This window comes from Mustela lutreola, chromosome 3 (genome assembly GCF_030435805.1).
Source record: "Mustela lutreola isolate mMusLut2 chromosome 3, mMusLut2.pri, whole genome shotgun sequence".
Classification (NCBI taxonomy): domain Eukaryota; kingdom Metazoa; phylum Chordata; class Mammalia; order Carnivora; family Mustelidae; genus Mustela; species Mustela lutreola.
This window is the reverse complement of record NC_081292.1, coordinates 153,302,712-153,320,994: the sequence shown is the minus strand read 5'-3', so window position 1 is coordinate 153,320,994 and position 18,283 is coordinate 153,302,712. Positions and strand designations below refer to the sequence as shown.

Here is an 18,283-nt window from a genome sequence, read left to right as displayed (position 1 = left end):
CCTTTCTGCTTTCTGAATTGAAGGCATGTCATTGAGTTTTATGCCCTTTCTCAACTATCTATACATAGTTCGAGAATTTAAATAGAACTGAGATGATTAGAGTATTGTAGATAGAACTGAGGTGATTAGAGTATCGGTGGGGGAAGCAGCAAGTGAAAAGGACCATTGCTGCTTGGTAGGAGAAGAGCTGTGGTCACACTTAAATCTTTCTCAAAATGAACTTCAGTGCAAATGCCATTAATGGAATCTCTTCCATTCCATTAATAGAGGAAACACTCATATAGACTCACGAGTTGTGGAAGTTTCAGGGAATCAAGACCATTAGAGTGCTATTGCTCTGGGCGATCTGCCAAAGTATCAAAATACCTCCTTTTTTCTTTCTTTAAGAACATCTACCTTAGCAACTGCTGTTTTTGTTTCCAAATTCTATTTACTTCTTCTGGGAAGATTCAAAAAGCAGATCACTGTGGAACAAAAAAGACACGATAAAAAGTCTGTTTCCCTGCCTTGGTGCGTATTTCTATAGTGTTATACAGAGTACAGTGCTTTTCCAGTTATGAATTGACACCCTATGGCAGTGATTCTAAATTTGTCTCACTCTGGCTCTTCCCTCTTTTCCCCTTTACTGCCTGCCCTTCCAAATTATCCAGAAAGTCTGACAGGGTTTGCTGATCTGTTTTTTTTAAACCTGGATGATTCCGTTGACCCATGTAGGACAGTATGTTCTAACCCAAACATCCTAAACTGGAGCAGATGAGGGAACTGAGGTCTACAGAAAGGTTAAATGACTTCAATCTCACCTGTCAACAAGCATGTATTCTATACTTCCATTTATCTTCAGTTGACTAGGCTTTTTAATTTGATTTCTAATGTTCAACTTGTCTTAATAAAGAAGAAATTAATATATTTTATACAGGATATGGTCTCAGTTAAAATTTAAGTTTGGGGTCTTTATTTTATAGCATCTTCTTATTTTTTCCAGATACAAAAAGAAGTGAAGAGTGAAAAAAGTGAAAATTTTTAATAAACTCTTGATTCCCCACAGTAGGATAGCACAGTAGGTGGTAAAGATTTACTAAGATCTGCGTATTCACATTTAAGAAAAACTGGCTTTGAAAAGAGTGGAAATTCAGTCAATTTGGGCACAGATGCAGGTTTGAGAGGTTGGTTTGTCAGGGTACCCAGGGATTTGGGAGTCCTGGCTTTAGGGGTATTCAACAACTGGAGTAAGATTGTGTTTAATGGAATTATATCTGGTTTTAAACTTTTATCATACTAAGCATTTAAAATCACACCCTAAACATCTTGGGAATGACTGGAAATAGAGATTTGGAAATCTCTGAAACCTTATTTATTTTCTCATTGGAGTTCTCACAATTACTTCTAATAAAGCAAGTTGTGACTTGCAAACATTTGCCCAACAGCCTTGAGGTGTCCTCAGGGAAATTAAAAGCGGGGGTATGAAGAGCCGGGGAGTCCCGTGCCAATGGTTAAGAGCACAGAATACAGCTTTATAATTATGTAAGCTTTTGCCTATTCCCATTTATCATTGGTAATATTCTCAAAACTAAATGACCACTCAGCAATATAAATGGTGATTTAAGAGAAAATAGGCCTTATTATGAAAAGGTTACCTATCTCTCTCCTGAAGTTTTCTATCTTCATAGAAGAGCTCTTTCCTTTTATAGTAGTTTGGTTTTGTTCTGAGAAAGTAAATGACTCAGAGATGCTGGAGGGGTCCCTAATCTGTTAACTCGTGATATTTTATTTTTTTTATTTTTTAAGAATCTATTTTTTATTTGAGAGAGAGAACACGAGAGACAGCACAGAAGCAGAGAGTGTATTAGCTGGATGGAGTGGCAGAGGGAGAGGAAGAAGCAGGCTTGCTGCTCAGTGGGAAGCCTGACTTGGGCCTCAGTCCTTGGATCCCAGGATAATGATCTCAACTGAAGGCAGGTGCTTAACCAACTGAGCCACCCAGGTGCCCTAACTCATGAGATTTTAACTACTTTATCAAAAGCAACTTTTCCTTTTATGAATCTTGCGCAGCCTGTGACATCTCATACATTATTGTGTTCTGTTTAGGGGGACCTTTTTAAGATTACTGAAAATATTTTTTTTCAGACTCTCTTGGTTAAGACCAAAAAATAGGTACAAACTATCCTACTCCTGTGAAAGATAATTAGTAATGCTACTTGTCATAAATTTGGCAGAGTAGAAGGGAGATTTCAAAAAGATCACGCATTCACTTTACCAGGAGTTATTTTTCCTGTTATTTAGCAGCATGTAAGCATTTGCAGAACACAGCATTAGATAACGTTCCTAGTTTTTTGTCTAACAGTGTCTTTCCATAAGATAACAGACTTCTGCTAAAAGGCCTGTTTTATGCATTCGCTAGTTTATTATTTACCTTCAGACATTGTCCAGATAATAAGTGGCCCATCCTCTCTTTTGCTTACTATCTGAAAGGAAAAGAGTGTACATCTTGTGACATGAAGTGATGCAGTAATGAGCATTGCTTCTTTCTCCACTTTTCTTTTCAAAAATGTTTTTTGTAAAAATATTTGGGCTTGGTTGTCTGTCCAAGGACTTACCAGCATCAGAAGACATTCAAAACAGGTTTTTAGGAATAAGAATATATACAGGAGGGAAGCCATGCTTAATATTTATTTGATCCTCTAGATTTGGTTATTACTCAGTTGGTACATTTTCCTGCCTACTGTTAATTATGTCTGTTTCAGCTCTTCTATCCAAAATTGTATTCTTTTTTTTTTTTTTTAAAGATTTTATTTATTTATTTGACAGAGAGAAATCACAAGTAGGCAGAGAGGCAGGCAGAGAGAGAGGAAGGGAAGCAGGCCCCCTGCTGAGCAGAGAGCCCAATGTGGGACTCGATCCCAGGACCCCGGGATCATGACCTGAGCCGAAGGCAGCGGCTTAACCCACTGAGCCACCCAGGCATCCCCAAAATTGTATTCTATATCGTTTTTTCCCAAAACATTTTTCTTCCTGTTTTTCTATCTGGCTATCATCACTGTCTGCCTAGTATTCTGAAAAATATGGCTGGTGAACCATCTTCAACAAAGTCACCTGGGTTATTTATTAAAAGGAAGATTCCAGGACTCCATTCCAGGCCAGCTGATTCAGTATTGCAAGGGCCTGAATGCTGCCTTCCCGTCTAGATCCACTTGGCCAACAAATCCTGTTTGTTCTGACTTAAAAATGTCTCTTGAATGTATTCATCTTTCATTTCCCCTGTTCTTGTTTAAGCCCATCTTTGACCCACCTACAGCAGTAGTTTCTTATGGATATCCTTACTTTGTCTCCCTCATTCGTTTCTGTTCTACAGTGGGTATCCAGTTTACCTTTCTGAAACATGTTTATCTCCTGCTTAAAAATCCCCTATCCCCCCCCTTTTTTAAAGATTCATTTATTTACTTTAGAAGGAAAGAGATGCGTTCACATAAGTGGAGGGAGGGGCAGATAGAGAGGAGAATCCTGAAGCAGACCCTACTGAGTGCAAGCCCAGTAGTGAGCTCAGTCCCTGGACCCTGAGATCATGACCTGAGTAAAAGTAAAGAGTGAGATGCTTAACTGGGAGCCACCCAGGCACCCTGAAAATCCTGCATTACTTCTTAGTGACAGGTTAAATTCTATAAATTTAATAAAGTAACAGTCAGGGTCCATTACAATCTGGCCAAACTGACTCTGCTGCATATTGTTTATGCACTGAGTATACTCTGTAACTCTAGGGGTTTCCATTCCAGTTATGGTCTGCCTGAATGGTGCCACTAGGGCTTTTGTAGTTCAGCTCAAGCTCACATGGAGGACCTGACCATTCTGTCTTAACACCCTCACTCTCCATTTTATATTCACGTGTTAGACTTCCATAAATAGAATACCTCCAGGCCCTAAATGCGCTGTACTAGTAACTTCTCAATTCCTTTGCTCTTTCAGAGTGAATATTCTTTATTCCCTCTCATTCTCTGCTTCTTGAAATCCTCATGTTGGGTGCCTGGGTGGCTCAGTTGGTTAAGCGACTGCCTTTGGCTCAGGTCATGATCCTGGAGTCCGGGGATCGAGTCCCAAATCGGGCTCCCTGCTCAGCGGGGAGTCTGCTTTTCCCTCTTACCCCTTCCCTCTCATTCTTTCTCCCTCTCTCTCTCTCTCTCTCAAATAAATAAATCCTTAAAAAAAAAAAAAAAGAAAGAAAGAAATCCTCATGTTTCAGGGCCTAGTTTAAGTGTTAGATCTTCTGTGAAGCCTTCCACAATTCCTCATTTTAATTGTTCTTCCTGTTGAGCTGTTATCCTGCTTATACCTTTTATTTAACAGGTTTTTTTTTTTTTTCTTTTGAGATAAAACTTATATGCAGTAAATCTTCAGTGAACCATTGGACAAATTTCTACAAATGCTTCTACCTGTGCTTCCCAGATCCCTATTAAGATATGATCATACTGGGGCGCCTGGGTGGCTCAGTGGGATAAGCCTCTGCCTTTGGCTCAGGTCATGATCTCTCAGGGTCCTGGGATCAAGCCCCGTGTCGGGCTCTCTGCTCAGCAGTGAGCCTGCTTCCCCTTCTCTCTGCCTGCCTCTCTACCTGCTTGTGATATCTCTCTCTCTCTCTCTCTGTCAAATAAATAAATAAAATCTTAAAAAAAAAAAAGATATGATCATACCTTTTTACACATTTATAATTGGCCTGCTAGTACGGTTAATCATTTTCTTGCTTGTCTGCCTTACTAAATTATAAGTTCTGATTAGGAAAAAGGCAAAGAGTATGACTTTCTCTTTCCCATGGAAAAAAGGGGCACGTACAATGCATTCAGAACTAAACCAGTGTTGACTGGTGTACTGATTAGTAAATAACTCAGCTCCTCTCTTAAGAGATTCTCAAAGACAGTGGCTTAAATTAGACAAATTTTATTCCTTTCACATACTATAAAGTGTAAGATGTTCAAAGCTGATCTGGCAGCACCGTCGTGTCAAGGACCCAGGTATCGTTCTTGTTCCCTCATCCCCTTGTCCTTCCACCACCCCTGAAATGTTGTCCTCACTATGGTGTTTTAGGTGACTCACCACAGCATCCCATCCATTTGGGGAAGGGAAAAAAGTGATGAGCTCCTCTTGGAAGTTGAAGTTACTTGCCAATGACCAGAATATAGTCCTCTGATGGTAACAGTTAAAAGGTGGAAATAACAGAAGAGAAGAGGATAAGAACTGAGGAACCGATAACATATATACTTCATAAATGATTTCATTTAATCTTCATAATAACACTGTAAACTGTTTATCAAAAGAAAACGAATACTCAGAGAAGCCAAGTAAATGGCTAGAAAATTGCAGATATGGGATCTGAATCCAAAGCCCTTACTTTGTTCATTCTATGTAATTGTGTTAGGAAGACATACATAAATGTTATTAAATAAATAGAGTCATCTTCACAGTGTTATTGCACATATTTTTATATCACACATTTTCACAGTGTCATATCATCTCTTTAATTCCAGGACACCCTATATAACTTTTACTCCATGCTTCTCACCATCTTGAAATTAAATGCCGTATCAGCTGGTTTGTAACCAAGGCCTAGTTTATAGTACAGTTTAACAAAATGACTACTACTTTTAAAGCTGGTATCCTATGAGGAAAAGTATATTGCTGTATTTCCCAAGAAATAGCTTCAGTCCTCTGTATTTGTTTGGAAATGCTATATAATCATAAAGTTGAGGGAGATTATATCATTTAGCCCCTTCATTTTAAAAGAAAGGAAAATTGAGGTCTATTGAAGATACAAGATTTATCCTTTATTTCATTCTCACTGCTGCTGCTTTTTAAGTATCATGGGAAGAGCACTAGCGTAATCAGTCATTTCTGTAAATAACCATCACTGTTATGCTGAAGAATTGTCTTAGGTTTAAGAATAGCATGATCAGAAAAATGAAGTGAAGCCTGGGTGGCTCAGTTGGTGAAGTGCCTGACTCTTGATTTCTGCTCAGTTTGGTGGCTTAGGTCATGATCTTGGGATCCTGAGATCAAGCCCCATGTGGGGGCTTCTCACTGAGGCACCGAGTCTGCTTGAGATTCTCTCTCTGTGCCTACCCCCATCCATGGCATGCTCTCGGTCTCTCTCAAGTAAATATTTAAAAAAAGAAAGAAGAAGAAGAATCAAGCTGAACAATGCATAAAGAAATGCTTATTATCCTAGCCTTTTTTTCATGAAGAATGGATATTATCTTAACACTAAAAACATCTTTGTAGCCCTTGGGAACCTGCTGTAGAAAGGATGACTGCTATTTGATAAATAAAAGGAATGGGTGAGATCATTCCTATCCATAATTCAAAACCTAGTGCAAATGTTACCTACTTCTCAAAGCCTTTCCTAAACCTCAGAAATAGATGTGACCACTTTCCCAATTCTGTAGCCTTTGGATACCTCAGAATGTGTGTGTGTGTGTGTGTGTGTGTATGTGTGTGTATTTTAAATTATAGCTAATGGTGCTTTTGTGAGGATAGGTTTTGTATTAGTTTCGTTCTCATTGTCAGTGGTGCCCAGTACAGGCTTTGTTTGTACTTGGCAGTGTTTTTATCAAATGAACATATCCACCGTGGCATCCTGGGAGAATACTTTGCAGTTGCCTTTATTTTATTTTATTTCAAGATTTATTTATTTGACAGACAGCAAGAGAGAACACAATGGGGGGGATGGGAAGGCGGGGAGAGGGAGAGGAAGAAGCAGGCTCGATCCCAGGATTCTGTGATCATGACCAGAGCCAAAGGCAAACACTTAACAACTGAGCCACTCAGGCGTCCCTGCAGTTGTCTTTAATAAACTGTTTTTGAATGAAGAATTTCAGAGCTATAGTCCCAGTTCCCTTGCTTATTGCTTTGTAGCTCTAGGCAAGTCATTTAATGCCCCTGAGCCCTTATCCGTCAAATGGGATGTGAATTTAAAAACAAAGAATTGGTGAAAGAACTTTGTAAAAGGAACATAACTCCGTGGTGGTACTCTCTGAAGCTCCTTGCCATACCCCACAAAAGTGCCTTACATGTAATAAGTAAACATAAACTTTATTTTTGCTAATTGATTTGAATAGTAATGGGATCCGTTTTATTAACATCTAAGTTTGGTCCTAGCAGTTGACAAACCTTTGTTGGAGCTGAGAAACTTTACAAAGGGAAGATAAAGTTATCTCCCTTGCATAGACTACCTCTCCTACCTTAGAACAGTTTAATTACTGACCCAAGGAATTAATGAAAGAGGAAGCAGCCTGCTGCCCAGGGATTTTTTTTTTTTTTTTTTTTTTTTAGGGTGCTTCCTCCTGGGTTGGGCACACACACAGTAGACCCTGGGAGGAGGCAGAACAGGAACTTGTCCTTCATTTTCCTTCTCACAGGAAACACACTGGGGTGGGGTGATGGGGGAGGAACTACTGCCAGAGGGTCAGATGTGGGTGGGTAGGGACTATCCTGGCTTCAGGGGGATTGCCTTGGGTAGGTGGGAGTGCTTTGCATTCTGCTTGCCCAGATACCTTCTGGGGTATCAGTGACTTAATCTTCTTCTCCAGTGATGGAAGGAAGCCAGCAGATCAGACCGAGAATAAAGATACTACCATGGGAGGCTTTCCTGAAAATGTACTTAGAAGAGTGTTTCCAAGGCGGAGGTTGCCTTAGCTTGGATCTCCTGGGTTTCGGCAATGAGATTTGGGTTTGAGCATGTTTACTATAAATAAAACCATTTCCCTGGAGCCTGGCAAGTTTTGCAGCAGGCATACCAAAATGTAATTGAAATGTGACTGCCTCTTAAATTGTGAAATTAATTTTACACTTAACAAATCCTTTAAAAAAAATAGAGGAACAAGTGGCTTTAAAGTTCAGAGTGTTAATATTTGAAATCTGTCCAATTTAATTAGTTGGGTCCCAGCGACTGTTTCCTTTTTCTCTGGTCAGTGTCACTGATCTAACACCCGATTCTCTTACTGGATGTGAGATAGAAATTAAATGTATCATTTATTTAGTTGTATTGACCTGAATCATATCTCTCCAGCTTACATTCTTATTTCAGGAAATAGGATGCATCCATGTGGAATTTATTCAGTAACTCTTCTTAGTGACATTTGTGTGATCTAATTCAAGGACCTGAAGTGAAGCATCCACATGATTTACTTGCATATGATGCAGCTATTTTTAGTACTGCATTTACATTTTTAAAAACAAGAATGCACCTTTTTGATGGAACAGACATGCATTTTTTAGACTCTCAGACTCAAGAACTGTTGAACAAAGAAGTTTCTTCGAAATCAAGTCCAAACATCTTTTTTGTATTGGAGAGAAAGAACCTGGGGGTCAGAAAGATTTAGTGGCCCTGTATCAAGGTCACAGAGTCATTCAGTGATAGAACAAAATAAAAAGTTAGATGGGTTTCCAACTCAAGGTCTTACTTGTCTCTGATTTTAAAATGTAGGTGTGTTTTATGTTGACATTTTGTGCAGCTTTTTAAGACAGCAATAGGTAAGTTAGCCACATAGTTACTTAAACCTCTCATTTCTGCATTAGCATTTTATACTGTATTACTGTCCTGATAGCTGCCTGTCCTTCATTTCTTTGCCTGCTTGTATGCCTATTTTTAATGTTGCTTATATTTTTATAAGCTGCCTTAAATCCTTTGAATGATAGAAAGTTATACTATTTGTATGCATACACAAGTATGGAATTAGGTAATGATGATTGTACAACATAGTGAATATACAAAAAGGTACAGAAATGTACACTTTATTTATTTATTTTTTTTTTTAAAGATTTTATTTATTTATTTGACAGAGAGAGATCACAAGTAGGCAGAGAGGCAGGCAGAGAGAGAGAGAGGAGGAAACAGGCTCCCTGCTGAGCAGAGAGCCCGATGCGGGACTTGATCCCAGGACCCTGAGATCATGACCTGAGCTGAAGGCAGCGGCTTAACCCACTGAGCCACCCAGGCGCCCAATGTACACTTTAATATGGTGAATTTTATGTCACATGAATTGTATTTTAATGTAAAACACTACAATTTTTTAAAAAGCATTGTGTACCCAAAATGAAAGGACAGATGAAAGATTAGAGACTGTGATTATGAAGGATTTCCAATCATAAAGAAGTGAAATAATTTGGTTCCCCCAAACCCCACATGACTGATAGAGAACTTTATCTATTCTGTGGCTTTCGGAAGATTAAGAGAAAAGTCCTGTGGTCTGGTTTTTACAGCTGGACAGGAAAAATCAGAATCATTACATGGCCCTCTGCTCAGAGCCAAGGAATGTGGTTAGAAATGTTCTGCAAATTGCGATGATAAAATCAAATTACCTCCACTCTGTAAAGCACCTGTAGTTCAGAAACAGCAGGGAGTTTGGAAAACTAATAGGGAGTGTGGGTAGGACTGAAGGGATGTGATTTTTCTTTTTTAATGTACAATCCAACAGCAACTCTCCCTAGATTTTGTGCTAAAATAAGAGCATTTTCACACATTTTAATTGCTCTGCGATAACAACAGTGTGAACTCCATCCACAAACATTTATTATCTATTTAATTTCACTCTAATTTCAGTGTAGCAAGAATTCACCTTGTAAGTGGGAATAACTGTCCGTTTAGTAAAAAGAAATCCCTTCCCACATTGCTAATCCTGTTGTGCATTTCTATAATAAAATATTAATAACAAATGGCCTTTCATATTTCTCCATTCTAAGGTTGCATTTTTAGATTACTATTTTCAAAGTAGCATCTTGAACTGAAACCCCACTTGCATCTTGAACATCAGTAAAGAATATTAAAAATTGAAGAAGTTAATGTTTCTTAAGATTTCTAATCAGGGGTGCCTGGGTGGCTCAGTGGGTTAAAGCCTCTGCCTTCGTCTCAGGTCATGATCCCAGGGTCCTGGGATCGAGCCAGGCATCGGGCTCTCTGCTCAGCAGGGACCCTGCTTCTCTGTCTCTCTCTGCCTGCCTCTCTGTCTACTTGTGATCTCCTGTCTGTCATATAAATAAATAAAAATATTTAAAAAAAAGATTTCCAATCAGGATTTTAGATGAGACTTATTTGCCTTTATAAACCTTTATAGTACTTGGGGCTATAATCTTCATGATAAACTGTATTGAGCTGTCTATAAGATGCATTTTAGAAATGAGATTTGTGGGGCGCCTGGGTGGCTCAGTGGGTTAAAGCCTCTGCCTTCAGCTCAGGTCATGATTCCGGGGTCCTGGGATCGAGCCCCACATCGGGCTCTCTGCTCAGCAGGGAGCCTGCTTCCCTTCCTCTCTCTCTCCCTGCCTCTCTGCCTACTTGTGATCTCTGTCTGTCAAATAAATAAATACATAAAAAATTAAAAAAAAAAAAAGAAATGAGATTTGTATAATTTTGTATAATTTAATAGCTAACTAAATTGTTCTTATTATTTTCCAGACCTGTCATTTACTCCATCCTTTATAGTGATGCTACAGAACAGAGAGGAATGGATAAAAATATTGGTGAGCAACTCAATAAAGCTTACGAAGCCTTTCGACAGGCATGTATGGATAGAGATTCTGCAGTGAAAGAACTACAACAAAAGGTATATGGTTTTGGTTTTGAAGGTTCTTATTTGTCTTGGTAAATGGAAATTTGAGAATCTTTTGCAAGTGGAAAATACTGTATTTATTAGAAACTTTCTTGAACTACAATAACTAAAACACAGATATATATTGATGGAATTTAAGATTCTTATTTGTTGTTGTTTTTTTAAAATTGTGACCCAAGGGAAGAGTTCATAAAGAGCATTATCCTCCATAAATAATTTTTTAATTTTCAGTTTCAAAAGAGGGTTAATTAGAGGAAAGTTATTTTTGCATAAATGTAGTTTAGTAGTTCCCAGGCAGATGTCTGTTACTGATCCATGATTAGGTCATCACTGGTCTGCAGCAAAATGAGAAAAATAATGTAGTGAACTTCTCATAATGCTAAAATTCTGTTCTTTATTCTCATACTATACTTCCATACGATCAGATTGTAGGGCAGAATTTTATTAACACTATTGTGAGATGATAATGAAAGTGTTTTTGTTTTTTTGTTTAACGCCACTATTTAGGAGTGTTTTGGGGGTCCCCCGATACCATAAAACATATCCTGTGTTGGCTAGAGGGACTCATAGGACTTAGTATACAGTAACACTCATAGCTAAGATGTATTACAGTGACGTGATAAGACACAGAGCCAGATCATTAATGTACAACATCAGGCAGACTCTAGAGGGATCCACATGCAGGCCTCCTATGCTCTTTCCCTCCTGTGAGGGTTCACACAGAGTGTACCCTACCTCCAGCTTCAAAAACTTAGTCACACATATACAGTCCTTCTACATAGGGAACTCCATTTGAGACTCAAGAATTTGGGGGGTTTATTAAGAGCTGGTCACATAGATAGCCTGTGTCAACCAAAATTTCAGACTCTCAGATATCCTGTATCAGCCAAAATTTCAGATTCTCAGAACGAAAGTAGGTCTTCACCATAAATCTCATGGTATAGTCTAATTAAGCTGGCACAGCAGCCAACTTTATCACTTTTATCAGCTTTAAAACAAGTCAAGTTTCCAGATGCCAGCCAAGGGCCAACCTTGCAATAGTTTCAACAGGCAGTGGAAAGTGGGGATCTTAAATTGATTACCTCATTTAAGAAACAATTTTATTAGCCTTAAAATTCTGAAGTCTAAGAAATACGCTGGCCATGCAATTCTTAGTTTCTTCTATAAATATAGGAACTGCACAATTCTCTTCATCCTTTCTACTTGACACATCTGTAAAACTAGATGTTATATATACTTCCTTGTATTTCTCAAAAATCATTATTATTTGTGATTTTCCTGTTCATTTACAAAAGATTACTTCCAGTTATATGGGTAGACTTATGGACTAGGTCTTCCTTAATGGTATGTAAGAGAAATGGGCATAACAGTAACAGGGAGTTTTCCAAAATTATTGAAGTTTAGAATTTGGATTTCTTTGCCTTTCTAGCTCAGGTATAAGGCATAATCACTTTTTTAAAAACAACATAAAAAAATCCCAACTTTTATTCTTATTTTCCCATTAGGTTCAGTAAGAAACTTCAACAATCTTACACTTGTTCTAGGAAAGTTAAGAAACAGAGTTAGGGAAGAGGAGTACTGAGATATTCTTAGGTTGAAGCAGAAACAGAAATTTCTCTAACTGCTCCTCTGCCTTCACTGGTAAGCAACCAGAAACTTGTGATTTAACCTTTTAACTGCCATGGGAGAAGCCTTTGCTCACATCAGCAATTATCCAAAGGAGGTTAAAGGGGTTTTTTTGGGGTTTTTTTTTGGTTTTTAAGTATTTGTCAAGTACTCAGGAATAGAAGAAAACATGTATACTCTCTTTCTTATATACTAAACTCCAACTATGCTGATTTATTTAAGAAAAATCAATGTGTGCATGCTGTATACTGGGCCTTTGATGAGGTTTTGAGGATGCTGAAACAAAATATAGTTTACACCCTTAAGGAACTTTCCTTAATAAGGATAAGTTCCAATAAGAAGATAAAAAGGAAGATTTATAGTTATGACCACAGTATACTAAGTGTTAGAGTGGAGATCTGTGGGGAATAACAGATAAACACAAGGAAGAAGTACCTAAATCAGTCTGAGAGAATCAGGTCATAAGCTCACTCTCAAGTCCAATGCTTGTGCTAAGATTAGGAGTTGGGTAGATGAGGAAGAAGAGTCCTGAAAGCAGGGGGATCAGTATATATAATAAAAACACAAAAGTAAGGGAATACATGGGACATTCCACGTACAATAAGGTGATTCTATGGCTCCAACAAGAACAGTAGAGCAGTACAGGAAAAGCAGCTGTGAAGGTAGATTAGGGCCCTATCATGAGGAATATGACTAAGTAGTTCATACTGTGTTCTTATTCAGTCCAAATTTACTGAAGGATTAATATATATGCTTTAAAAAAGTCTTCCTGGCATTGGGACATATATAAATATATATATACTTATATATATATATAAAACATGTATAATTATATATAAATATCTATTAATATATATGTTAGTTGGCCCTTGAACAACGCATGGGGGTTAGGGGTGCTGACCCCCAACATAGAGATCTGCATGTAACTTTTGATTCTCTAAAAACATAACTACTAATAGTCTACTGTTGACCGGAAGCCTTACCAATACATAAACAATTCATTAACACATATTTTGTATGTTATATGTTTTATATACTATATTCTTAAAATAAAGTAAGCTACAGAAAAGAAAATGTTACTAAGAAAATTATAAGGAAGAAAAGTACATTTATATAGTAATGTACTGTATTTATTAGAAAAATATCCACATATAAGTGGACCAAGGCTGTTCAAGAGTCAACTGTATATATATTATATATCAGTGTAAAAAAAAATAAATGGCACTCATTTCAAGCAGTTAACATGAGAACTTAAGCATTAGGGATGAATTAAGAAAGAGGTCTAAGATTATTTAGGAAATAGAATGGAAACCAGGTGCCACCTGAATGCAGGCCACTTCTGAGTGTGATAACATAGATTCTAGGATGATACCCAGGTAACTAGAATAGAAAACTAGATTGATGGTGGTGCTGATAACTGAAAGAATCAGAGAAGAAGATAGAAATTTATAGATGGGGAAATAAAATGCATAATTAGGTTTTAGTTACGAGGTTTAGTTACCTGTGGAACATGCAACTGAAATTGTCCAATGGATGGTTGCAATACAGATCCAGAAGCCTTTATTACAGCCTTCAAAAAAATAGCATTTCCAGGTTCGAGTGTATAGGGCAAAGGAGTATTTGTAGGGTAAGAGTGTGAGAGGAATGAAATAAGACCAACCAGTTGGTTATTGGAGAGTCAAAACTAGGTTAAAGAATTGACTATGAAACAAGAGGAGAAATGCCTATTCCTCTGAGAACTGGAAGGAACAAGAAAAAAATATAGATGTACACAAAGATAAGTTTACAGATTGGAAATGGTGGAAATTAGCAGGATTATCACCTATCATTTATATGTGGAATCTAAAGAAGTCAGACCTATTAAAAACAGTAAAATGGTGATTACCATTAGGAGGTGGGGATAAGTCTGATGGTGTTTAAGGGTATAAACTTATAACAAGTTGTGAATAAGCCATAGACATCTAATGCACAGTATAATAAATATAGACAATAATATTGTGCTATAATTATATAATGTGATAAATTTTGCTACAGAGGCAATCATTACAATATGTAAATGTATCAAAGTACCCACTGTATACCTTAAATGTATACAATGTTACATGTCAAATTTATTCAATAAAAAAAAGAAGGGTTGTAATGTAAGAGACTCTTTTTATTTATATTTATATTTTCTATGAGATACAAGGTGGGGTCATCTGAGTGAAGTGATTTTAGTATATTCTGTGGTAGTAAAGAATTGAAACAATTTCATTTAACAAATGACAGAAGAAAAGTGTTGCATTCAACATTTACCATGAATTTTTGGTGGTATCAATCCATGTTTGTTGGTCATTTTTTTCAGCAGTTTTCTTGGTATAGAAGTAGAATGAGCAGATAGCCAAATCTAGGATTAGGATATTGCAGAGTTAAGATAGAAGCATGGTTAGGTGGCTAGAAAGTGGGTACAAAAGCAATTGAAATTGTGTGCTTTGAAATACAAACTAACATCAGAAAGAAGTTAATCTAGGAGTCTAATAGGCTAAGAACAAAAAGAGGGTTTATGTCTGAGGTCTCCATGAAGAGAGAGAAGAGATACAGAAGGAGTAGAATAATGTGAGAGGTCTATTAGTAATAGACTATTACTAATGAGTTTTTGAATTGATGTTTAGGAAATTCATAATGTTGTCATGAAAGTGGATAGCCGGAGTAGGATTGAGAAATTCAAGAAACTCAGAGCACTTCATCTAAAGTGGTGATAAGATTAGGAGTATTTGGAGAGACTGTGTGAAAGGAAGAGCCAAGGGGCACCTGCGTAGCTCAGATGGTTAAGCATTTGCCTTGGGCTGGGGTCATGATCTGAGTCCTGGGATCAAGCCCCACATCAGGCTCCCTGCTCAGCAGAGTCTACTTTTACCTCTCCCTCTGACCCTCCTCCCTGCTTGTGCACGCTTGTGTGAGTACTTTCAAATAAGTAAATAAAATAGCTTTTTTTTAAAAAAAGGGAAGAGCCATACATTTTGAATGTGATAGAATGCTAGTATGTTGTAGGATAAACAGTTCTGAGGAAAGGCAGGTATAATTGAATTCCTTGTGGATGGCCTTTTGCTTGAATTTAAAGGACTATTGGCTCAGAAGTAGCAATGATGAGGCAAGATAGTGCTTATCTTTTTGTTCTCCCACTTTCTATACCATCCATTGCCCAAACCCTGTGGTTTGATGTAGACTACTTCATATGAGGGGACTGCAGAGGCATCTGTATCCTCAGAAGACAATGTAATCATCCCCACTTTAAAGCAGTATACCAGTCATTTTGAAATTCAGATTTATTAGCCATTACATTCTCTATAGTATAATGAAGTAGGAGTTGTGACAGAAAGTTTTGTACTTTGATCTCATTCATTGTTTTTTTTTTAAATTAACTTTTTTCTAAAATGTTATTCCAGAAAGACCTATATCCTTTTGACATTTCTTGGGATTTTATTTTATAAAACATTTATTGTTTTTTGAATTATAGAATCTGATATGCCAAGTGTAAATCACTAATTTGTTCGAATCTAACTACTCCCAGAAATGAAATTGAACTTTAAAGTAAAACAAGCTAGAATCTTTAGTAGTAAATGATACAGACAAGCTCTCAAACTTACAGTATGAAAATTAGAGCAAAGGCTCTGAGTGGTGATTTTGGTAAAGGAAATTATTACTTGATTTGATTTGAAAAAAATTTTTTAAGGGTGAGTCTGTTTCTGAATTCTTTATTCTGTTTTACTGATCTCTATGTGTCTGTCTCTCTTCCAATACCATTGTCTTCCATTATTTTTATACACACTGTAAATTTTTTTTAAGATTTTACTTATTTATTTTGGGAGTGAAGGGCAGAGGGGAAAGGCAGAGAAAGTCTCTTTTTTTTTTTTAAGAGACTTCTATTTATTTATTTTTTAAAATTTTATTTATTTATTTGACAGAGAGAGACATAGCAAGAGAGGGAGCACAAGCAGGGGAGTGGGAGAGGGTGAAGCAGGCTCCCTGTGGAGCAGGAAGCTCGATACAGGGCTCGATCCCAGAACCCTGGGATCATGACTTGAGCCAGAGGCAGACGCTTAACAGCTGAGCCACTCAGGTGCCCCGATGTGGAAATTTTGAATTCAAATGTAAGATTACTCAGGGGAGCTGATCGGCAGGCAGTCATTTAAAAGTTCCGAACAAAGAACGCCTAGTACCCAGTGGCTTCGTGGTAAATTCTGCCAGACATTCAAAGAGGAAGTACCAGTAGTCTTTCCCATACTCTTCCAAAAAATTGAACAAGGTGGAACATTTCTTAATGTACTCTATGAGGTCGTCATAACCTTCATACCAAACCCATACACAGACATTGCAAGAAAACTGCAGACTAATTATTTTTTATGAATATCAATACAAAAATCCTCATCAAAATGATAGGAAATTCAACAGCATATTAAAAGGATTATACACCTTGACCAAGTAAGATTTATTCCTGTAATGCAAAAATGTTTTGGCATAAAAAACTAGTCAGTGGAGTACACCACTTTAACAAAATGAAGGAAGGGGAACCACATGATCATTTCAATTGATACAGAAGAAGCAGTTGACAAAATTCAGACCCTTTTAAAACCTTTTAAAAACACTCAACAGGGGCGCCTGGGTGGCTCAGTGGGTTAAGCCGCTGCCTTCGGCTCAGGTCATGATCTCAGGGTCCTGGGATCGAGTCCCACATTGGGCTCTCTGCTCAGCGGGGAGCCTGCTTCCCTCTCTCTCTCTCTGCCTGCCTCTCAGTGTACTTGTGATTTCTCTCTGTCAAATAAATAAAAATCTTTAAAAAAAATAAATAAATAAATAAAATAAAATAAAAACACTCAACAAATCAGGAATAGAAGGAAATATTTCAACATTCCTACCCAGAGCAATTAGGCAAGGAAGACAGTATCCAGATTGGAAAGTTATATATAAAATGATGTCTTTGTAGAAAACCTCTTAAAGATTCCATCAAAACCTGTTAGAACGAATAAATTCAGCAGAATTGTAGGATACAAAATCAACACACAAAAATTAGTAGGATTTTCTATACATTAATATTAAACAATCTGAAAAAGAAATTAAGAAAATTCCATTTGCAGTATCATCAAAATAAATAATATACTTTATATAGTATAATTAATATACTTAATATAGTATATATTGATATACTTAATAAACAGCGAAGTAGGTAACAGACTTATACACTGAAAATTACAAAACACTGCTGAAAAAAGAAAGACATCAACAAATTGTAGAAAATTCTGTGTTCATGGATTGGATTTTCCTTTCACCATATACAAAAGTTAACTCAAACCAGAACCTAATGTAAGAGCTAATATTATAAAACTCTTCGAGAAATAATAGAAAGTTTCTAGACATTGGATTTAGCGGTGATTTCTTATATATGAAAACAAAAGATTAGGCAACAAAAGAAAAATTAGGTAACTGGACATCATCAAAATTAAGGCAGCCAAGGAATGTGAGAAAATATTTGTAAATTATATATTTGATAAGGGATAGATATCTAGAATATATAAAGAAACTCTTACAGCTCAACAGCAACAACAAAACCAGTATTAAAAAAAAGGCAAAGTGTGCGAATGAACATTCTCCAAAGAAGTTGTACAAATGACCTGTAAGTATGTGAAGTGATCCTCAGCATTATTAGCCATTGGGGAAATGCAAATCAGAACCACAGTGAGATGCAAGTTCATACCCATTGTATTGGCAAAGATATGGAAAAGTTTGAATTCTTGTACATTGCTGATGGAACTGTAAAATGTTATAGCCACTGTGGGAAATATATGGTATTTCCTCAAAAAAATAAACATAGAATTACCATATGACTCAGCAATTCCACTTCTGGGTATATACCCCAAAAACAAAATGCAGTATATACATACAGGGGAATTTAGTTAGCCTTTAAAAGAAGGAAATTCTGACACATAGTACAGCATGGATGAACCTTAAAGATATTATGCTAAATGAAATAAGACAGTCACAAAATGACATATAGATGTATGATTCTACTTATAAGAGGTACCTAGAGTAGTCAG

The 18,283-nt window shown here is 37.0% G+C and overlaps 1 protein-coding gene across 8 annotated transcripts in view; it reads left to right on the top strand.

Annotated features, from left to right (window-relative positions):
* TANK (TRAF family member associated NFKB activator) overlaps nt 1–18,283 on the top strand; it is an 89,570-nt gene that overhangs the window by 25,350 nt on the left and 45,937 nt on the right. For all 8 annotated transcript variants that reach the window (XM_059167191.1, XM_059167193.1, XM_059167189.1 and 5 more), the window contains one exon: nt 10,433–10,580. In XM_059167191.1, the coding sequence (XP_059023174.1) occupies nt 10,482–10,580 (99 nt within the window). In that variant the 5' untranslated portion in view covers nt 10,433–10,481. The remainder of the gene's footprint in view (nt 1–10,432; nt 10,581–18,283) is intronic.